At 44.0% G+C, this 23,184-nt stretch overlaps 1 protein-coding gene across 10 annotated transcripts in view; it reads right to left on the bottom strand.

The window, feature by feature from the left end:
- MAGI2 (membrane associated guanylate kinase, WW and PDZ domain containing 2) overlaps positions 1-23,184 on the bottom strand; it is a 3,248,720-nt gene that overhangs the window by 372,907 nt on the left and 2,852,629 nt on the right. For all 10 annotated transcript variants that reach the window (XM_069628034.1, XM_069628038.1, XM_069628036.1 and 7 more), the window contains one exon: positions 6,225-6,473. In XM_069628034.1, coding sequence (XP_069484135.1) covers positions 6,225-6,473 — 249 coding nt within the window. The remainder of the gene's footprint in view (positions 1-6,224; positions 6,474-23,184) is intronic.

Genomic DNA, 23,184 nt, shown 5'->3' with positions numbered 1-23,184 from the left:
GAAGGGGTTGGAATCTGACTGGAATCTGGAAATGCGCCCTCTCCCTGATGCGCAGGATTCCGCTTGAGAATACGGTGTCCACTCTGATCTAGCACAACTCCACTTGCAAGAAATTCCCATATTTGTGTCAAAGTTTCTGTGGTTAAGAGGAGGGAATCTTAAAATGAAGTTGTCAGTGCTTCAAGGAGGCAACAATTCTCAGAAACTTGAACATGAGGGCCGGTAGTATATACTGGTAGATTTAAAAATAATATATAGTGCATTTGAAAAATGTTCCTGACCATCCCTTCACCCTTTTAAATCCTGTAGTGCATGAGACAGCAAATATTTTAAAACATATATATATAATAAACAGTATCGACTGAGGCAATAAAAATGAAGCTTAAGACTCATTGGGGCAGTAATAGGGGGGATTTGAGTCGCCGGAAGTCTTCGGTTAGACAATACCTCCCTCCTTCTATTAGAATGGCCCAGTACCCTAATTCGGTGACCAATTATGTAGTAACTGGTACTTGTTTTTCTTGTGGTGTCAATGAAGACTAAGCCCATTTTGCTCTTTTCTGTGCCATATAAGAATGACTATCTTACGAGTCTTTTAAGAGATATTAGTTGAAATCATTGGAGGCCAGCCTTCATGCTATTATTGTCCCTGCCATGTGTATCAAACTCTTTTAAATGTGCTTGTTTTTTACAAATCTGCATTGTGAGAAACCTGAAGGTGTCTCACCCGCTAGTCCCCGGAGATCTGTCGTCCAGGTGGCCAGGACACATCCATCGCTATTGGATCCAGTTCTTGGGGGTCTATCAATGGGGGAGGATCACCTGGATGGGGTGTTCGGGGAGTGTAAGTGGGACACTGAAGGTTGAGACGCGGTACCCCCATCCAGCTTAACACCTGTTCCCCATCCTACCCAGTAGGATATGTAAAAGCTCAACCCCCCCCCCTCCGACATAAACACTTTCTTACACCGTGAAAGACAACGGACTAACACCAGAGCCATTTATCTGACATGTCCCAATACAAGGGTCAGGCAAAGTCAGGCAATTGACAATAATTACACACACCTAACGGCTCTTTCAATTCCCCACAGGGATAAATGTTAGAGCACGAGAGCACACTACGAGCGAGGTTGAACGCACGAGGATGCAGCTAATCCGGACTGGCAGTTCAAACGGAGAAGAAAGGCGGCGAGACCTCAGAGGATGATGGGGAGGGAATTGCCCTTGCCCTTTTGAAATCGGGCCCGCTAGGCCTCCGAGAGAGAAATCATAAGACCGGGGAGACCATCTGGCGTGTGGTGTATCAGATGTCAACGGTGCCCAGATCTCTCCCGCACTGATAACCAAGGCTTGAAGACACGCATGCTACCGTGGTACCATCCTTGACTCCAGAGGCAAGAAGCGCCAGCGGGTTCAGCACAGCCAGTAAGTCAGAGAGAGAGCTGATAGAAAACTGGACTGTGTTGAGCCCAAGATTGCGAACAGCAACATTGTATGAACATTTGAACAAAGAGCTTGTGTCTGAAAACTTGAAAGAAAGTCCAGTGGAGGACCAGCCACAGAGTGGTCAGGCACCACATGGCCGCTCATTCGAAGGACTCTGGTTGGTTCCCTTTGTTGAAACTACAAGTACCAGGAGGCTCTAGGAGAGGCCGGCTTGAGGAGTCAGAGGGGTCATACAAGAGGTGAGCCAACCCCCTTGTACAATCAAAAGTTTCTGACATGTTGACAAGATGGCGAGCAATGGAAAGTGAATTCCCAATTGTGAAAAAGCAAAGTGAACTGTGTATTTGGCAAATGTGAACCCGGCTGAGGGATGCCTGTGAAGTGGGGTGAACAGTGATACACCCGTGAACATTGTGTATACAAGCGTGAACCCCGCCGAGGGTTGTCCACAGTGTATGGTTGTTTAAAAAGACCTGGAGAATCTTGAATGTTAAATTGTGAATGAAAGGCCGTAGTGAGCCCGACGGAGGGAAGCCCACATTGTAAGAGGGATCGAAGCCCGGTAGAGGGGGAATCCTAAGGCAAAGAATAATCACCCTGTGAAGATTTATTGAAGGAACCTTTGTTTTGTTGATTGTAACACATCAGGTCCTATGAGGCAAGAGACTTTGGGCCTCATTATGACCCTGGCGTTACGGAGTGAACGGCGCCGTAAAAGGTACCGGCGCCATTCACTCCGTACCGCCGCATTACGAGTTCCCCTCGCGGGACACGGTAAGCACGCCTGGGAAAACCAGGCGTGCTTACCGGGTCCCGCGATGGGAAGAGGGAGCAAACAATGGGCCATCTCGTAATGTCCCGTTGTTTGCTCCCTCTCGCATTCCCATTCAGCCCTATCTGGGCTGAAATGGGAATGGGGAAGGTCCGTGTCCGGGTCCTTGGAGGGAGGAATTACCAGGCCTTCCGAACTCGGAATGGCCCAGTAAATCCTCATTCCGAGGACCCGGATCCCGATGCGATTTTGGCGGCAGCCATGCCGCTAATAGCGGCATGGTTACCGCCGAACTAGTAATGAGGGCCTTTGTGTGAAAGAGACTTGGCAATAGAAGGCCATAATATTTTGGAAACGAATTGTAACCTTGTGCTGGCGAGACCCAGGAGTATGCTGTGCTCAGGAGTCCCGCCCTGTCCCATGCTAAAAACGTGGGCAGGGGAGACCCCACCCATACCATCCTGACTTATCATTTGGCAAACACTTCTTTCTTTTGTTGCGAACATTATCCCACACTATTTTGTAAATTAGTGGCAAGGTTTGGCAATAGTTCTTTCTTAGTATAGGCCCTTTTTTATTTGACAAGACGCCACTAGGGCTGCCTTATTATTTGATGGTCTAAGCTTGCTCCCATTTTAGATTGGGCGTTTTCCCAACCCGCATATACAGTTTAATAAACACCCTTGTACTGTGATCACTTGCATCTGTCTTTACTGTTGCCACCATGAGTTCCTTACAGCATGGAAAAGAAATATCCTTTTTAAATAATTGTGTGAATTTTTATTGTTATCTTAAATAGGCTACATTTTAGGATTTACCTCAATGTTTTATATGACCTAGGCTTTTTGTCACTGCTAGTGATGTTGATGGCGCTGATGGTGCTGTTTACGGATATGATATGTTTTTAAAATTCACTATGGTGTGACTATGTTATGTTATGAGTATGATGATTTACGGATTCTTTTGTAATCAAAGCAAACTGAATAAACTTGAAACTTAATAACCATATTTCAACCCATCCTCCCACAATCACAAAATACTACACTACAGGTTAGGTTCTCCCCCATTACCATCAAATGAATTTCACTTTTTTTGCGTACCTGGTTATAAGGGGTGAGGGGAGAGAAGGTAGATGTTTTTGCAGGGGGGATGTGTGGTTGTTAGTAGTGACGTCAGTCCATTCAGTGCTGAAGTTGGGATTGTGTTTGTACGGGGGCGATAAATGAGGTGGAGAAAGGTGTGGTGTGGGTGTGATGGAGGTGAGCAAGTGAGAGAGAATGCTTCAAAGGATGTGTATGGGTGTGTGGGATTCCGAAGTGTGAGTGTGTCTTTATATATGATGGCACTGTCCCCTCCTTGTTTGTGTGGGCGGTCTGTGTGGTGTATGAGGTAGTGCGGGGGATGCATGTCAGGGATAGTAGGTGCGGTGGGGTATGAGCCATGTTTCTCTAATGTGGGGTATATCTGGGGAGTGTGTGCTAATGAGTTCATTAATTTCATGTGTGTGAGCAGGTGCAGAGTGGCAGCCAGGAAGAATGCAGGTGTTAGCAATCTGTTGGTTTAATGGAGTGTTGGCGTTAGATCTGAATGCGGTTTGTGTGCTGTATGCAGCACATTTTATTTTGTGGCAAACTGTGGCAAACAGGGGCTAACAGGGAGCACTGAACGAAATAGAGAAGGATATAGCAGCAACACGTAGCTCTGCCTCTCCTTTGCTCTGGACGCTCTCATTCGTTCTCAGCCCCTGCACTAGCATTAACGGGACATCAAAGACATAGGGCTTCATTACGAATTTGGCGGTATTTACTTTTGCCACCACTTGGTCCTGCAGATTTCCAGCAGAATCCCCATTTTTGGAATCCATGAGACTCCAGGGGCAGTTCATCAGACTTACCATGAGCAGCGATGCTGACATGGGGAACCTGAATTTGTTTTTAATGTAAAGTGGAGGTTTTATCTCCAACTACATGCTGAAGGTCAATCCTCCATTATCGGCATGGCAACATTGACAGTAGTTCCTTTCCTGCCCAAAATAGTGGCAGTCTCAGAATGACCGCAACAAGTCTACTGCACCACTGAACTTGCAATGAGACCTATAGGGAACCAGGGAGCATTGCTAAGGGATTTTAATTGGTGATGATCCTGAACTGAAACTCAGTATTGTCATTAGGGCTGTACCGAATAGCATATTTAGTATTCGGCCGAATACCAAATAGTTTGTCAACTATTCGGCCAAAGCCGAATATGAAGCCGAATAGTTGCTTTATTTAATAAATCCTGTTCCAACCTTCAAAAAACACACTTATTAAAAAATCAAATAAATCACAATTTTAAATGCATTGTATAATTTTATCTCTTCATTGTAATTAATGTAGCATCTTTATTTAAAGTATAAAAGCCAGAAATGAAGCAGATTTAACCAAAATGAAGGAACCAAATGTACAGGAGATTGTTGCATATTCAGTGCCAGTTAAAGTAGGAGGCTTCACAAATGCAAAAGGACTGACTTTGTAAATCAGATGCTTTGTACTCTCTATCCAGTTGCAAAGTCGATGCGGTCAAGTTTCGAAACTTCTTTGCAGCTCACATAGAAATGTATAAAATGGTTCATGTCGGCTCATGCAGGACACAAGTCAAAAGGAAATCTGAAATGCGTGAACTCCATCTCACAATTATTCACCCCACCCACACAAATGCTGCTCACTTTTCACTTATCCTAGCCACTCTTTCTCGCCAATACACAAACATATGCAACTTATCATTCCTGATAAAATATCAGATAAAGTTAAACTCAGGACCCAAATACTGAAAAAAAGAAAGGGGGGACTTTGATGTACGCAATGGAAAGTGACATGACAGGAACTGAAAGTATCTATGCACATTTCTTTCAGTTTGTTTTTTTCCAACTGATGAAAGGGTGCACATTGCATATAAACATTTGCCAAAAGAAAAGAGGTTCCTGTATTGTTGCAGGCTAAGTATAAAAGATGAGCACCTTTTTCGTCTAAGAATCTGTAACAAAACATGCCCTAAAAAGCAAATTACAATATAAGATATTTTTCAGCTGTGTCATAGCAATTTGTCTGGTCTAATTCTATTCAGTTTTGCAAACTGAAATCTATATTTGCCTTTCTGAGTTCATGTTGCATTGTATTCAAATGAGAATGTCAAAGTATTCAGCAATAGCCGAATAGCAAAAAACTATTCGGCTGGAGCCGAATAGCTTTTTTTCAGCCGGAATTCAGCCGAATACTTACTCGAAATTCGGTACACCCCTAGTTGTCATTGACAACTACGCTTCTTAATTAAAGGCTGTTTACGTCAACTGGAAAATATGCAACTATCGAAATAAAAATCCAATTTATACAGGAAACTGGGAAAAACTGTAGGACAAACGTCAAAATCTATCGAAGAAATATCCAATTATGTTTCTAAATTTAGAGCAAAAAATGTAGATTTTTTTTCATCTTTGCTTTAGATTCACAAAGTATTTGGGTGTCAGTAACTATACATACCACTATCTCTTTTCCATTTAGTACCTCTCTCCCTACCATGAGCCTGCCACAGTGAGTCAAACTGATGCCGGGCAAAGTGAGTCTAGATCAGGGGTCTGCAACCTTTGGCACTCCAGATGTATTGGACTACAACTCCCATCACCCATAGACGGCCAACTCAATTGTGAGAGGTCATGGGGTTCGTAGTCCAAACCATCTGGAGAGCAACAGGTTCCAGACCCCGGCTATAGAAGGTAGGAGAGAAGCTCGGCCAAGTAACTGAATAGCTCAGACTTAGTGGCAGGCGGAGGAGGGCAGGTGGAGAGCAGCAGGTAAGAGTGATTTGGGGTTGAGGGTTGTGGAAGGTTAGGGAGAGTGTACAATGGGGGTCTATTCGTGTGGTTCAGAGAAGAGTGGGATTAGTTGGGGCAGGGTAACAGTGCACTCGATGAAACGTCACAAAACATGATCAGGTGTGTGGAAACCTTTTCATTCAGTAAATGTCTGCGTACCTATGGCAGGTCCAGTGTCCGGTCTGTTCAGCGAACTGATGATAACAAACCCAAAGCCTTCATTCTCCTTCCGATGGATGACCACGTCGCTGGTTTGCACACTCTGCTGTGAGGCAAAGCCATCTGAGGGTAAACTATTGCTGGGCCCAGTGTGGTTACTATTAGGATATGAGGCATAGTCGCTTCGTGGAGAACTGTGATGAGTTGACACCGAGCCTGGACTTCGGCCATTCTCCGGGCACGGTTCTCCTGAAATAGAAATATTTCCATTGTTAGCGAAGCACATGTCTTGCATCAATTTATATACATCACTGTGGCATTGGAGGCTGAATGAGAACACATCTGCATAATGTAGTCCATTAAACCAAGGGTTCAAAGCAGTCAGGCACGCAAGCACTAAAACAGTCATGTTCTATCTGCCAACAGAGCTCAGACAATGGTCGCAGATGGAAATATTATGACAATGCAGAATCGAATGAATAAACCGAAACCGCGTCCGGTCCATTAGCCGACGTGTCCCCTTACAGGGAGCGTGTCTGCCTGACCTAAGGCATCTGTGCAGCGTGAAATGGAAATCATGGACGAAGACTGCCAGCAAAGTGGGGATTCATGCTTTTCATGGAGGGCAGCAATTAGCGATCTCCACCTTCGATGCACGTTCAACAGAGGAATAATGTGGTACAAAAATTCATTATAGAAAACCACTTGATTGGTTCTTCTATAGGATGGAATTCAAGGCTTGGCGTGCCAATCAGAGCTTGCAATTTTGTGGGAAGATTTGGGGGGCTGAAAAGAAGCCCAGCTCACTTCCTGGTTTACTGTGTGTTGTGATTGGCTGTTAGTGGGAGGAACGGTCCTAATCCACAAGGAGAGAGAGCAGCACATCTTGCACTTTAGTGTTTGAATGCAGTTCTTTTGTGTATTGTTTACATTGTATAACCAGTCAGTGTCATTTTATTTTGTATGGTGCTTGATTTGTCACATTCCTCAGTTTGATTCCTAAATTGAGAAACCCTTTGTGAATCCCTTTGATTCTTTCCTCCTCTTTCGTTCTTTCACCCAGAAAGAAAAAATAAATAGACACAATCTACCTTTAGTGAAAACCCTTTTTCATTGTTTCTTTTTTGAACACCAAAAAAAAAAAGTGATGGGAAAAAATAAACCTCTTTGATGCCCTTTTCTATGTTTTCATCCCTTTCCCTTCTCCACAATAGAACAAGAGCAACTGTTGTACCTTTTGTACTAGTAGACACCCCTTTTGAAAACCTTTCCTCTAGAGCCTCGTCCTATAATTGTTGGAGGGTAAGTGCACCCCTTTGGATACATCCCATCTTCAGGTGATGAGGAGGGTCTACAGCGACAGACTGGACAGGAGTAGGCAGAGATGCAGCATCAGCGGAATGTGGTACACAGGGGGCGGCAGCCGGAGATGAAGTATGAGAAGTCGACACTTGAGGGGCAGCAGGAAGGGGGACATGAGTGGGTGGAACATAAGGATGCAGATGCAAGGAAGAAGGAGATGGATGAAGGGCAGGATGGGGTGGATGAGGAAGAGGGTCAGGAAGAGGAAGCATGGTGACTAGAGGAGGCGGGGTTGAGAAGGCTGGTGGTGGTGGCTTCCATCCCGGTGAGGGTAGGCCAGAGAAAAGGGAATGCCCAAACACTTTCAAGTTGTGTTGCTCCTGGTCATGGCAGTACTTCCTCCTTTTTGAGGGCAAGGTACAGGCAGAGGTGTGTGCAGTTGTGTGGAAGCTCTGCAACAAATCTGTGCAGCAGGGCAAGAACAATATCATGCATTGGGCACAACTGCAGTGCATTAACAAAGGTGGCGGTGGCACAAACTCAGGTAATATAGGAATGTGCCAACTAATGCCCCGGCTGCAAAGGTAACCTCAATCTGTGGTAAGGAGAAAGCATTTTTCAGTACGTATGGAGAGACGGGTAATTGACAACCTCAATGTAGAGCATTTGAACGAGGCCCAATTAAAGCCAGTAACACCAACTCCAACTATCAAGCCTGTGCCTCCTCCATTAGCTCTGCACCCCTCTGTGATAGAAAGCTTAACTATGCAATGCGTGAGCAGCCTGTGTGATTGTTCTGGCATGCAGGCACATGCTGGTTTCATTGCAGAGTGCTGGTCCGCTAGGAGGAAGACCCTGCCGTCCAAGATGCTCTTCAGGTTTAATGGTGTGCCCATCATTCCAATACCCTCTACTGAACTGAGCAAGCGAGAACAAAGACTGACACTGATAAGCAACCCACACGCCTGGCTACTCCCATCTCACCGCTCTCCTCCTGACACCATCTAGCATCCTCCTCAATCTCCTAGCCCAGGCACCCGCACTTATATTCTCTCATTTCTACTCACTCTGTCTACTTGCCCTTGGTCAAACCATTAAAACGTTCTGTTCATCAATAAACCCCCCCAACATATATGCATTAAATTTGGCCATCTACCCCATCTCCAGAGGCCCCCAAAATGTCCCAACATATTCTTTACCCCCTTGATCCATTCTGTCCACCCCCCCCATGTCTGTATGTTTGCTGACATCTCCTTGTAAATATTTGTTGTCGACCTGTTGGTCTAATTTCTGTCCCTGTCACCCACCATTGCCACCACCAGAGAGATCCTGAGAAAAATGTTATGTTTGGGTTTGTTTCATCTTATGCAATGTAAGGAGAAGAACACAAACGATTCATGTTGGCAGCTGAGAGGAAGGTAGCGAGGAGACAGCCAAAACAAATCTCAGGTTGGCGGATCTCAGGTAGCTTGGAGAACTGAAAACATGTTCAAGATGCCGGCTCTCATCCAAGGAGCGGGGCAAAGAAGAAAAAAGCTCATGTTGGCAGCACTCGGCTCTATTAAAAGGCAACTCCCCCCTGAACTACTGTGATTTCAAAATAGCAGGACACAGAAGCAGGGCGTAAGAACAGATGGGTAGAAGCACAAATGATAATGGCATCTGGTCATGGTATGACCGTCACACTTCAATAGCAATCAATTACTAGAGCTATCCATTTTACAGCCACAAGTACCTCTAAACAACCCTATTTCACATTTCGATATATGTTTCGAACCAGAGAATACATCATCATTATTGGGTCTGGTGGTTTGGCTGTGTCTAGGTGTCTTTCCAGTCTTCTTCAATGTAGTGTTGATTAATGTTAATTGTTCAACATGGGGCAGAGCCAGGCTTCTCCTGCAGTTAGATGCAATAGCCCCATCAAAAACTCACTAAGACTGTATACTGTGACAAATCTGGACAACTCGTACCTTCTCCCCAGTGGGGAGCCACCCCCTGTGAGGCTATGCAGGTGAGTCCGCTAAACAAGACCCTCCTTAGGGATCGGGGCAAGTGGGACCTTACTGCGACTGACTCCCCTTTCAGGGGCAAGGACTCCCATTCCAATAAGGACCTCCCAGTCCAAAACACACTTTCATGGGTGTTGAAAAGACTTTGATATCTCTCGCTATGACTATAACCAACATAGACCCAAAATTCACTCTATTGGCTTGAGGTAATGCTGAACACCATCTGGGGGCCATAATCAAAGAAGAACGGCACAATTCTTTTTGTTCTGTCGACGTGTTTAAGACTGCAGATTGTGAATGGAGGAGAGACTACTACAGATGGAGCAGAATCATCGCTACGCAGAGGTGCCAATGTTCTTGAGGGGGGAGCTACACCAAGCAGCGGAGACAGTGGTGGTTTGGGAGAAGCACAAGACACTACCTGGGGGCTGAGAAGTGGGTGCTGTGACTGGGCAAGCGGCTCCGGTCAGGAGAGGAACAGAGTCGGAAAGACAAGTGTCTTCCCTAATGGCGCAACCACCAGAGAACAGTGGTGGGCCTAGCGCCAAGCCACCAAAGCCTAGACCAGGGATAGAAAGGGAGCCATTGGTCCCTGAGCTCTACACGGCAAGTGTCTTTGCTGACGAGACGAGTACTGACAGGGAAGCAAATTCTCCCAAAGCAAGGACCCCAGTGTGCGCTACAAACTTTAGTTTCAGAGATTGCTGGAAATTACAACCGTGCGAGAGTCTAAGAAAACAAAATCACCTGGGTAAAACAGAGGGAAAGAGATACCAACATTGTATATCAAGTCTGGAGAAGCCGCCTGCCGTACAAGAGCCTAAGAGAAACGAATGGGCACATGCCCTATGTGATCATGAGTGAAAGGGCTATGTGTGCTTTATGCCAAGGCTGGGAAAATCGACCCACATATGAGGGACTGATACAATCAGACAGATTTAAGTCCGACTTGGAACAGCAGGAAAGGAGTATTAACACTCTGCAACAAGGCTATTCAAGCCAACCTGTTAATGGGAACCTGGAATACCCAATTAGGTAGAAGCCCTGTGTTTATGATATGATACGATAGGTTATTCGTAACGCGCTTAATACCCAGAGGTTTCTAGGCGCGGACCCGGGGATCGAACATGTGTTGCTCCCTGTCGTCTTGCTTCCAAGGCGAGCATGTTGCCACTGAGCTATCCTCCCGAGACAATTATTAAATTGGACTCGGAAACATCACCCTGTCAAAGAGTCACAGCACTTTGGGGAATCCCAGTGCCAAGAAGGTGGGATACAGAGAAGTCTGCTTCAAATAATGCTGGGGGGATTTGACTACTGATAAAAAGTGGAGAAAAGTACTGTGAGAAGAATTATTTTGCAAAGAGGGCAAGAGAAAGCTGTTTTAACCAACTATGAACTTCATCAATATGCCTCAAAGGAAAATCCCACACAAGTTGTGCCAGGCAGAAGCCCATCCCGAGGCAGTCGTGCAAGCCTCCCTTTTTCCTTTTAGATAGATTTCCTAAAGTGGTGGGGCCAGCTAGTTACTTAGGATTTGGACTCAGGACTCTTTATTTTTAGACTTCGACGATCACCCTTAGTTTTTGTTTTTGATGGTAGGGAACGTCCCTCATAGCGATAGGCTCAGATAGGCATTTTTCTTTTAATGTAAATTAACCACATGGAAACCTGACCCATTGCAGTCCGATTCCTTTTTCTGGTTCACAGCTTATGGATTGTGTTGCTACTCTCATAAGCGGTGCTGGCCAGTGTCACTGCTTAACCAGAACTGTAGTGGACCACCATCCTCAGTAGTGTGGATAGCTCTCGGGCAAAGTGCTCGCCTTACGACACAGAGCAACACAGGTTTGATCCCCGGGTTCGCGCTTCGAAACTTCTGGGTATTAAGCACGTTATAAATAACCTATCATATCATATCATAGATATCCATACACCATCTGAGCCGCTTAAGGCCCACTGTAGCTTCTTCTTGACCCATCTGCATTGAGGATCCCTGACATTCTAGGGGTGTATCCCCCAGCCTATCAGCCCCATCTCCAGCCTATCACTGTGGTAGATCGTATTCGCATACGGTGGAAAACAAGAGCAATTTACTTCCTAACGATGAAGACAACAATGTTTGCACACATGTATGTGCCGATGTGTTGAGCACAGCGGTTGTGGACTTTTCTTCCTGACACTGTTCTTCATGCAATCTATCACTTTTCTACCTTTCTCATGCAAATAAAGCCCACTACGTCTACTGCTGTGAAGCGTCCTGCCTCTTCCTACACCAGACAGAGCCTGACTTTGAACACTGCCACGCTATCTTTACCTTTTAGCCTGCACCACCCGTCACTATGCCTAAACTACCCACAGACTTCAGGAAAGTCCATTTTGAAAAAAAGAGCCAATATTTGGGTGGGTCATTTTAGAGGCTAATATATTCGCCCAGGCTTAGTATTAAAGTCCAGGAGGTGGGTGTTAGGAAGCACAATCAATCTACTGTATATAGATAACCTTGCTAGGGCATGGAAAATGTGTTTGGCTTCCCCAAAAATATTAAATATTCAAATATTCAATCGGTTCTCTAGGTGTAGCACCCTGTAAATGACACATTCGGTTAATTACTTTCAATGCTACTCTTTATTTTTAATTTAAAATCCCCAAATGGAAACAAAAACATAAACACTTCCTGTCTTGGAAATGAGCATCCTCACTTGGAGCTGATGCTAAACCTAAACATTTGGTCGGCAAGTCTCTTCTCCTTAAAAGCCCAATAGCAGAATCTTATCCTCTGCAGTGACCATTGCAGGCCATTACCTCTGCCCGATGAATCCAAAAATCTAGACGTGCACTTAGTGATAAAAAGGTGCCAGCTAAGTGGTGCCCCAAGCAAATTGTGTAACTTGGGGAAAATTGGATGCCCGAGTAAAAATCAATGTATCCAGTCAACAAAATTGTTTACTAGCAAGAGATGGTAAACATTGTAGGTTTATAAAGGGTTAACTATCTAGAATGCTGAAACTCAACAGATTATAAGAGTGAGTGAGTGAATCTGTCTCTCATTCACCCACTCTTACCTAACTCACTCATTATCTTGCTCAATATCTTACTACGTATCTAACCCACTGTCATACATATGGTATTACTCACTCAACTCACTCTTTGCCCCACTCACTAATTCAATTATCTAACTAGCTCACTATCCCATTCAGGCACACACTCACATATCATCTTAAACCCTCATTGAAATGACAGGGATTTACACAAGATCAATTTCAGTTTTTGTTTCCCCCCTTCATTTCATGGCCAAAATAAACCCCATGCTTGTGTCGTGCATTTTACTACACTTGTGCTTTTTCTTCTTTTTTCTTTTTTTTAAAAACTTTATTTATACATTTAATATTACACATTGACAACAAAATGTAATACAATAACACAATGTTCAAAGAATACTTATGCAATTCCATCATATTAACTTTATCCATAAAGAACAATAAAGAATTGAAATTACAATGAGAGAGAAAGGAAGAAAAGAAGAAAAAAAATTAAATAAAAAAAATAAAAAAATAATAAAATAAAAAATAAAAAATAAATAATTATTGGTAAACCTCTCCTAGACTACAATAGATAACTAAGCATAGAGATCATTAAATGCTCCCCAAATCCTCTCATATTTGTGCTTTTCCTTCTGACATTCATTGTCATCTCTTTATTCGGAAATCATTTCCATAAGAGTTATACACAGAAAATTACATAATACTGGCAGATATAAAAGAAACCACACATCCTCCCAGAACCATACGATCATTTGTATAAATGAATAACAATTTCATCACATCAAAATAAAATCAGGTTAAAATAAAACTCCTTGTCAAATAGTTATACTTAAAATACAGTATGTAGATCTAATCTCCTCACCGTTCCCAAATACAAAAGACAGAAAGCTGGAGGAGCAAGCTTCCTTACCAGAGCTCCCAAAATGTGGGATGTCCTCCCTACTCATCTCAGAAACGACCCCTCCTTCTGGTCTTTTAGAAAACACCTAAAGACATTATTCTTCAGGACAGAGCGCCGCATTAGCTACTCACGCCCCAGCTGAGTACTTGCTCAACCTGTGTATATAAGTGTATATAATGGATATTGTATTTCAGGCTAAACGTTTACTGTGTAACCTTGATGTTATGCTTCAAACAACTGTAACCATCTTCTTAAGTATGTAACAGAGCCTAGTTGCCTCTGGGCTTTGAGTGCGATACAAATGACGAAATAAATAAATAAATCAAAAACATTAATCTGCAACATCAATGACATATACATTTTTATTTTAGGGTTAACGATGCTGCACGATATGGTCACAATGATATTATGGGGGGATGGTGCGAAGCGTTTAAAGGCGGTGTGGTGCAAACAGTGCTAGTTCATGGAATGTATAGTATTTAATAAAAATCTCCTCGATGGCTGGACAAGTTTGCTTAAAAGCGGGTCCAGCATATATTGGTCCATAATTTGCTTTGCTGGCAGTTTGCAAATCAATCCCTGTTTCACCTGCAATTTTTACTTTGACTAAAACTGGAGACTAAAACAAGATGATTATTTATCATTAAAAAAATGATTTGCTGAATAAAAACATTTAGTTTAAAAAAGCAGATTTGCACAGAAGTAAACCAATTACCTTAAAATCACTTTTTATTTTTTGTTATTTCTCTTTACAAAAATTAATTGATTTGTGAGGGAAAAGCAGCAGTTACATTTTTACTTATATAAATCCTCTGGAAAAATGTCACCCTAATTTGATTTTTGGCAAAAAAAGAAACATTATTAGCCCAATTTACTGTTCACAAAATCCTTATCAACATGCTAACATTTGAAAAATATTAGGGCAGAATATGTGTAGCCACTGTGGTCTGTGGTAGAAAAAGTAGTTTTCGAAAGTGTGTGGGTAAGCATTTGGTCTAGGCTAGCTGTCTGCTTTTTTAAGACCATACTTGTGAGCATTCAGCCTTGGTGCTTGGGCCTAAATGATGTTTGTAAAGGAAAAAGATGAATTCTAGTAGTTGCCTTTCTTTAGTGAGCTTCTTTTTATTAGCAGTGAATGTTTCATAATTTCGCTTTGCCAACATGCTTCGACGTGACGCTTCCTTGGGGCCAAATAACAATGTGGCTACAGTGCAAGTTTTTTAAGAGATGCTGAAAACATAATTATCCATTAGTAAAATAATAATAATTGAAAAGCGATGATGCAAGAGCAAAGGAGCTTGATAAGAGGGTGGAGGTATATACCGCATTTTTCATAAGGCAATTTGTGTGTCCCTTTAGGTTCCATTTGATATTGCCATGTTCAAATGTGTGTCTCATCTCAGCATAGAGCAGGCAGCACAGTGGCAATGCAGCATATATCATCCTATGCCCATGCCCATACATCTACATGGGGAAAACGATAAGGCAGTTGCGCATGAGAATTTCAGAACATAGATCATGTCTGAGGAACAAGGTGAAGGACAAGCCACTAGTGGAGCACTTCATGAGGGCTAATCATACTGAAAATGACATCAGATGGTTTGTCCTGCAAACAATCAGGACCCCGTCACGTGGAGAGGATATGGGTTTGATATCACACAAACTGGAACAATGTTGGATTTATTCCCTCGACTCAGCAAAACGCGGCATGAACATTGCCGTAGAATGAAACAGACTGATCTAAAAGGGACGCGCATGTCTGCCTGTCTAAGCATGCGCTGTATGAAACATACACCATACGGGGATACCATGTGGGATGCCGAGTAAATACAGAACATTGGACATATTTGTTATGACTATTAGCATAGAGTGATGTACACAGCCATGAGGGGTCATGTGAGAATAGCATACGATTGGGCAATACATCTGCGACCTATATCGTGATCTAAATAACACGGGACATATTCACCATGTTTAATATCATGGTGTGCTGTACACAGTGATGATGGGCTATTCGAGAAGGGCACATGAGGTGGTAATATGATTGTGATCTATATCGTGACTTTGATATCGATAGTTGTTTGTTTCAACATTGCACATATTGGGTACAATCCCCACTGACACCTTTTTGCCAATATGTGGACTGGTGCCTTATCTCAGGGTGGATACCTGTGTTTCCTTCTGCTGACACAGAGACTAACATCTAGTCCTCTTTCTATGTCCTCTGTTTGAGGGCTACAAATAGGACATCCTTGTATGACGTTCTGTTTGGAAGAAATTAGTTGTGCATGTCACAAGAAGAGTGCAGGTAAGCTTTGTATGCTATTGAGCCCTGATGGGGGCACGTCGCGCAATTGCATGCGGACGTGTCGGCGGATGATTGATTGACAGAGAGGATTTATTCTGTAAAAGAGTCCCGGCATGGGCTGCGAATGGAAAATCCGTGGGTGTGCATGTGTTAATAGCTATTGTGCCCTGACGGGGGCATGTCGCGCAATTGCATGCGGACGGGGCCGCGGATGAATTAATGTCCGAGGTGAATTGTTCCTGACAAAAGTCCCGGTACAGGCAGCCAATGGAAAATCTTTGGGTGTGTATGCGTTAATAGCTATGAGTGTTTGACTCTACGGTAGTCAGCCAGCATCGAGCATACAGAATCGAAAACTGGCTTTGCATATATGGACACTAGAGCTCAGTATTCTGTCCCCAAGACAGAGACACACTCTTCACTAGGAGGTAACACCTTAGTGGATCAGCTCTGTACTGAGAGGTACAGTTGCTGCAATGATGGCTCTGCAGGATATGGCAACATATACCTTGCAGTCTATGCTGAGGAGGCAACAGCAGTTTCAGCCTTTTCAGAGCCTTACTTCAGTGTATGGACGTCTGGATTGGTGGCTGCAACTGAAACCTGTCAAATGAGCTTAACCCTGTTCTGAATGGGAAAATGGATCTCAGCAATAAATGTCAGGGTGACGTGGCAGATTCAACCCACCACTTGGAAGGAACTCGGTCTGACTCAAGACACTGGATGTCAGGACCTTCCATCAAGCCAACTTGTTCAGGGACACAGCCAAGTGTCAAACTGAACCAGAGCCATTGGACTTCCTCAAGCATGAAGTTGGTGTATGTGGGTACAAGATGCAATCTCTTGTCAGTGAAGTACATACCGTACAGAACTGGGCAACCCTCACTACCCAAGCCCAAGTGAGGACTTTCCTGGCCCTCACTGGGAAATGCAGGACCAAAGTGGCATCTTATGGCAATATAGTGGTCTCTCTGACTGCCCTCACTACTTCAAGGAGACCTAAGGAGTTCTTATGGACCCTGGAGTGTGAGAAGGCCTTCATTGCCCTGAAAGAATCCTTAGGTCAGGCCCCTGGGTTAAGGGCACCTGATTGGAAGAGACCTTTCATATTGCAGACAGATACCTATGCCATTGAGATAGTAGGGAAACCTTCACAGCATAATGACAAAGGTGAGGAACATCCTATATGTCTAATCAGCTAGGAGTGGAGAACGCAGGTGGAGAAGAGTTGTTTTTCCATTGTATGGTGCCTTGGAAAGTTGAGGTCCTGCCTCCATGGGACTCACGTCACTGTATATGCCCCCCTTTGAAGTGGTTGATGGATGCTAAGGGAGAGAATCCAAAGTGGCGCAGGTGGTTCATGAGTCTACAGGCCTTGAACTTCCCTATTGGGCATAGGCCAGATCCCAAATGTGGCAATGTTGATGGGCTGTCCAATAGGGATAACCGACTGAAACAAGGGACCCATCGAGCGGTAGATTAGTTCCCCCTGTCCCTTAGTCTGGTGGGGGGTGTGGAGGGGGCATGTGTTAGGAAAGATTTCTCTTTAAGGCACCTTTCCTTCCATCTTTATGGAAGCCCCTAAACGTTTTGATTTTATTTTTTAACCTGCCTTGTACTTTTTACTGTGCAGTGAATCCTTAAGCTGCACTGAAATGGCTTTTGCTCATATGTCATGGGGAAACTGACATGTCCTTCAGCCTGTCAGTACTGGGAAACCCTGTTTCCCGGAGGCGTGTTACTGTGTTACTACTTTTGGTTACTTTTGTATCACTTGTGGTAACTTTTTATCATTGTGCAATGCAGCTTACACTGCAGTACAATAGGATACATTTTGTTTTTGCCCTAGACTAACACTCAGAGGATTTTTGGTTACTCTAGGTGTGCTAAAAGGATAAGCTGGTGGCAGCAGTGACTTTTTCCCACTTTTTGGAGTGAAATCTTTCCCAACACTGGTGAGTTCTATATCATTCCTATAGCACTGCCAACGGTGAGTAGAACCACAGGAGCAGGTCTGTGAGATGCCAGCCTAAGAGAAGTGTTGCAAGAAACCGATTATGACACAGAGTTGGATTGAGCCGCCGCGATGGACAGCCCCAGGTGTAACGATGAAATGTGTGGCAATGTTAAGAAAAGTAAGTGGGGGGTAGAAATGTGAGAGAAAAAACATGCATGGGTGGGTTTCAAGAGGCAGATTCCTTTAACAGGTTTTATTAAGAGTACAGGTTCGGCAACAGCAGGTTTATAGACGAGAGGTGCTTTAACAGAGGTGGAAGCGCACTGTTGTCCATAGTTGAGCACATGCACCGAGGTAGCTAAAGGATTTGACAGGAATTAAATCAATGAGAGGTGTGGTGGAGCGTGACTGGGGGTCTAGAAATAATATCTGACTGTAACCGCTGGTAGGGGATAGGACTGTGGGCCATGACAGGGGGTGATACCCTCTCTGTTGTGAGTACTTGCTTGGCACGCTTGGAGGAACGCGCTCCATGGTGATCAGTGGTGTGTCCAGACTCTTTTGACTGGGGTGGCCCAAGTGGGGCTCTGGTTTATGCAGGGGTGGGATGAAGTACGAGCGCGCACGTGTGCAAACTCACACACCCACACACACGCAAATGTAATGTAATATACAGGATTCGTAGAGTGCAAACCATGGCCCAATGGCATCTAAGCGCTAAGGAGGAACACGGGGGGTGGCCAATCAGATCCAGGGGTAGCTTGTGCCACCCCAGGCCGCTCCCTGGACATGCCTATGATGGTGATGAGGTGAAATGTGAACTTTCTATGTAAGGGTAGTTAATGAGACGGCAGCGGGCTGGCGTTTCAAGTTATGGTAGTGGCGACATTTGCAGCATTATGGTGGCAAATAGCACATTTGTAAGTGTGCAGTCCGTTGGCAGCGTCAAGGATGCTTCAGTGGAAAATGGCCTAGAATCAGCAGGATCCGAAAGCTTGCGCACAAGCATTTCTTTTACACATGCTGCTAATGCCCAAATGTTAATGGCATTAAAAAGAAACTCTACCATCGTCATTCCCGCCCAAACACCTATGCTGGCTGTGCCACCCTGCTAACATTTGCTGATCGCATTGAGCAAAACCCAGCGCCTCAATGTCTTGGCACCATGAGATTCACGGCGCTAAAGGCAGCGGCCAAGACCACGAACGAGTATGTTGCTCATCCATAATGCTCTCTCGATGATAACATGCTCACAGCAGTCGCACACATTCACTGCCATTATGGACACCAAAGGCTTATGTGCAACTCAGCCCTGTAGAATGACACAAGATTCTACCATTATAGTGACTTGTATCACCAATGAATAGAAAAGGATCCTTTTTTTCACAGATACAGGAATATTTTGTAAAGACAAAATCTACGTTGCTGATAGGCCAAGCGGCAGCATGCTCTTCTACAGCGCATCTGGACCCTTTCTTTTTTTGCTATCTGACAATGACCTTGTTAGATTTGAATATTAATAATATTGACTCTGTCACCATCCTCCGCTAAATCATAATGGGTACTGCGATGCTGGTCGGTTAAGGCAGCTTTCATTGGACAAACTTAAGTGAGCATAAGTCAAGCACACACTGTGTGAAGGGCAGGCAATCGCGCGCCCTTCATTAGCCCTTGCGCGACCCAGAATTAGACAGGCGGTAAGGAGCAAGAAACAACAAACAATTATGGGTCTGTCACGGTGAAACTGATGCTCTCTGAAAGCTACTAGCTCAAATCTGCGCCTGAATGGCCGCACCCGGGACAGAAGAGATCTCATTTTCAGGCTGCCATGTTTTGGGAGGTTGAAAACTGTTGTTGTCAGCAGGGCCGGCATTTCCGAAGAGGAATTATCTTGCACCACTGAACATTCCTGGAATTAGCTGGCCTCGGTCACAAGCCAACGCCCCCGATTCCAGCATGTCTGTGTACCCGCGTACGCGCTTATTGAGAAGACTCCAGTCGGCCATTACTAGATCTCCTTGCGCCGGTCGTAGAATGCTTTACTGCTGAGAACCCATTATAGTTCAATGGGCTTTCTTGGCAAGCAACCGCATGTTTGGGCCAAACGTAAAATGTAGGCAATGCTTCGGAGATGAAGCGGGAACATATTATATCATTCCTCCAAATCATTGCCGCAAATTAGCAATAAACAGCAGCAGGTATTTGCAATTAGAATACTTTGAAGAGCCTTTTAGCTTGAAGCATTGTCTGGCTCTTAGATGTCAAAGCTTCTCTTGCACATTGCAGATGTTGATGCAAAAGTTTAATTTATGGGCAGCACACAATGTGACTGGGACACATTAATCGATGATAATTTTGCGAAAGAAAAGGGAGATTTATGGTAATTCTGAACAACATCCTTTTTTGACTTTATCTGAAGAATGGAAAAATAATTGCTGTGAGACCTTTCTCTGTAACACAACTGTTTGGATGGGACGATTGCTCACTGATTTTTTTGCTGGCGACTTGTTGACGTAACGCCATTTCGCATTCATGTCTTCTGTTTCCTATGAACATTTCTTCTCTTCGACTGCTCTTCCTGATTATATACTGTGGATCGCTTCCGTTGATGCCCTGCGGGCACGTCCAAAGTTGTTTGTGATGGTTCGAATATGGTACTGTAATGTGCAGTCTATACCGGCGCTTGATCAAGAGATGAACTGGTTAAAATGCAAATAGGCAAACGAGCTAAAAGCTATCTATTTCGAGCAGCGGTAAAATCTGTATATGGCCACCAGGTACGGAGCTTAAGGGAACGAGTGCCTTTGGCTACGGCAGTTTGACCCAAAGTGACACTGATAGGCTATAGAGGAGACGAGCAGTGTTAGCTTAAAGCTAAACTGATTTCTTTTTACTGAGGATTCCTGGCCTGACGACGGGCAATATTCATGAGCATGTGAATCCATGCCAGACCCGCGCTGGAGAACAAGAGTTACAGGTAAGTAACAGGATCCTTATTCGACTGCACCAGAAAAGCGTGGAAAAAAACAGGAAGTTGGGTGAAGCCGCAAGGAGTTGAGAGGTGGTTGAGAGGTAGAAGCGCATGTGGAATGGATGGGGGATGGTAGCATCTGGGGCAACCAAGGATAGGGTTGTGTTAGGACAGGGTGTTCTTGAAGGGTGAGTTTAAAGCACAGGTCATCACTGGATTTCCCTTTCCTTCCGCAAGCTGTAATTGCTCGGCCATATGCAAAATGGTGGTGGCTGGTGTTGGCCTCTACCCAGTTTTAATTTCAGGTCAATTCTCTTCCTGTTTAAAATTATGCTATGTAAACATCAGCATCTAAAGTAGGTGCTATGCCCCTTAGAATCTTCTGCAGTTCACCACGCTGCATCAACAACAAACTAACAACACATAAACAGCACCAACGGCACACGTGGTCTCGCCCCGGTCCAATACTTACACCAAAGCGCAGCGCACGGTGTATACCGAGCTGAAGCTGCCAACAGCACACCACCTCTCTCACTCTCCTACTCCATCTTGTCCCGACTAACCCACCCCCTGCCCGCCTTCTTGTTTACAGATACGCCATAGCGCCTGGGGACCAACTCCATTGGTGACGGTGTGCAATATAAATACCTTTACCATTTAACAATACAAAAAAGGTTGTACGGTTCCATTTTGCAACCTCCTATGACAACCTGGAAGTGAGACTAGAACGTATCATGTCTGACAACGAGGGCCAGTAATAACAACAAAAAAAGTTAATCATAATTAAAAATGTAAGAAAAAACAAAATTATTTTCTAAAGGAAAATGGTTTTCCTATGGGTCCCATCCTACTGCACAGCGGATATGTATTTCTAAAAGCTAACTGAATTCCAGCTGCTGTCAGGAAAAGCCCAAAATGCCCGAGCCCATGCTTTGCAATGTGGTAGCAAGACCTGCGTGACGAGTCCTGCATAGCTGTGCCAGGGTCTGCAACATTTGTCTCTCCAGATGTGTTGAACTCCAACTACACTCAGCCACCCAGAATGGTCAATGGTGAGGGATCATGGGAGCCGCATTCCAAAACATCTGAGAAACCAATTGAAGGCACTATGTTTCTCAAAACTTGCTAAAATGTAATTTAAAAGTAACTTCTGTAATTTAAAAGTAGCTTCTGGAAAAAAAGCAGTTTGTTTCTCTTTAAATCCCGGGTGGATTGTACTCAATATATCAAATCAACCATTTAATGTTGATGTATGTGAGAAGTAAAAAACACATTTGAAACAATAGAAATCCTTTCAAAGCATCACACTGCCTTGCATTGCATTTATTTATGTAGTTATTTATTTATGTTTATAAAGCGCCTGTCACATAATAGCGCTAACAGGATGCACAACATATAATCATAACATATAAAAACAGGGACTATGCCTAGGAAAGGGCGGACAGCCCACAGGCCAAGCCTGGCTGGGGCGCAGTAGTTAGACTAGGGCTTATCCAAACAGCCTGCTTTTCAGATCCTTTAAAGATGCACAATATATACACGGAAAGTAAGGTCAAACATAAAAATCACTTTACAAAACAATTTAATATATTAACACCCGACTAGTCGGTGGTCTGCAACCCACTACAGCTGTTTTGGACTACGGCTCCCATGATCCCTCTTCATTCAATATGCTGGCTAGGGCTGATGGGAGTTGTAGTCCAAATCATATAGAGAGAGACAAATCTTGCAGACCATTGACCTCAATGTTTGCAATGCTCTTCAATGGGCTGATACAAAGAAAAGCATAAACAACAAAGTTTCCCCAGAATCTTTGTCCAGCTGTTTCAAAATAAGAAGCAACTGAATACCTCTAGCGTCAGCTGTTTAATAATTCTATGGAAGCTTAGTACACATCATCTTTTCTGTAATGTGCCCAGATACCTTCGGGTTAGGTGCGTTATAGAAACAAACAAAGAAACAAACAAAGAAACAAACAAAGAAACAAACAAACAAACAAACAAATAAATAAATAAATAAATAAATAAATAAAATAAAATAAATCTATGTGATCACAACGCTACTCCAAGGACTCGGGAGACCAGGCTGAAAAATATCGGTGTGGGCACACACAGAGCATGACCAGTATTCCGAGACCCTCTTGTAGACTAATGCATGCCCACGTGACCTCCATAGTGTTGTACCAGGGCAGTCCACAAGAGTGATCGCATGTAGCTCCATTGCATTCTTTTGTAGACTGTTGATATAACCCGGAAAGAATGAGGGACACGGATGCGAAGCATTAAAAATAACTCTAAAAAAACAACTAAGCGCAAAATGAAGAAAGCAACAATCATCGACTTAAATATTTAAATAAAACAACCTCTAAAAATGTACGGTTGGGAGCACAATGTTTTAGAGCAGGTGAGGAAGGAGGAGGAAGGTTGGGAGGCTGTTTGAGGGGATGGGGGGGGGGGGGGCGCGAG

The sequence above is a fragment of the Ambystoma mexicanum genome, chromosome 12 (assembly GCF_040938575.1).
Source record: "Ambystoma mexicanum isolate Mex_15411 chromosome 12, UKY_AmexF1_1, whole genome shotgun sequence".
In the NCBI taxonomy this organism is placed as follows: domain Eukaryota; kingdom Metazoa; phylum Chordata; class Amphibia; order Caudata; family Ambystomatidae; genus Ambystoma; species Ambystoma mexicanum.
This window is presented reverse-complemented; position numbering and strand designations above follow the sequence as displayed.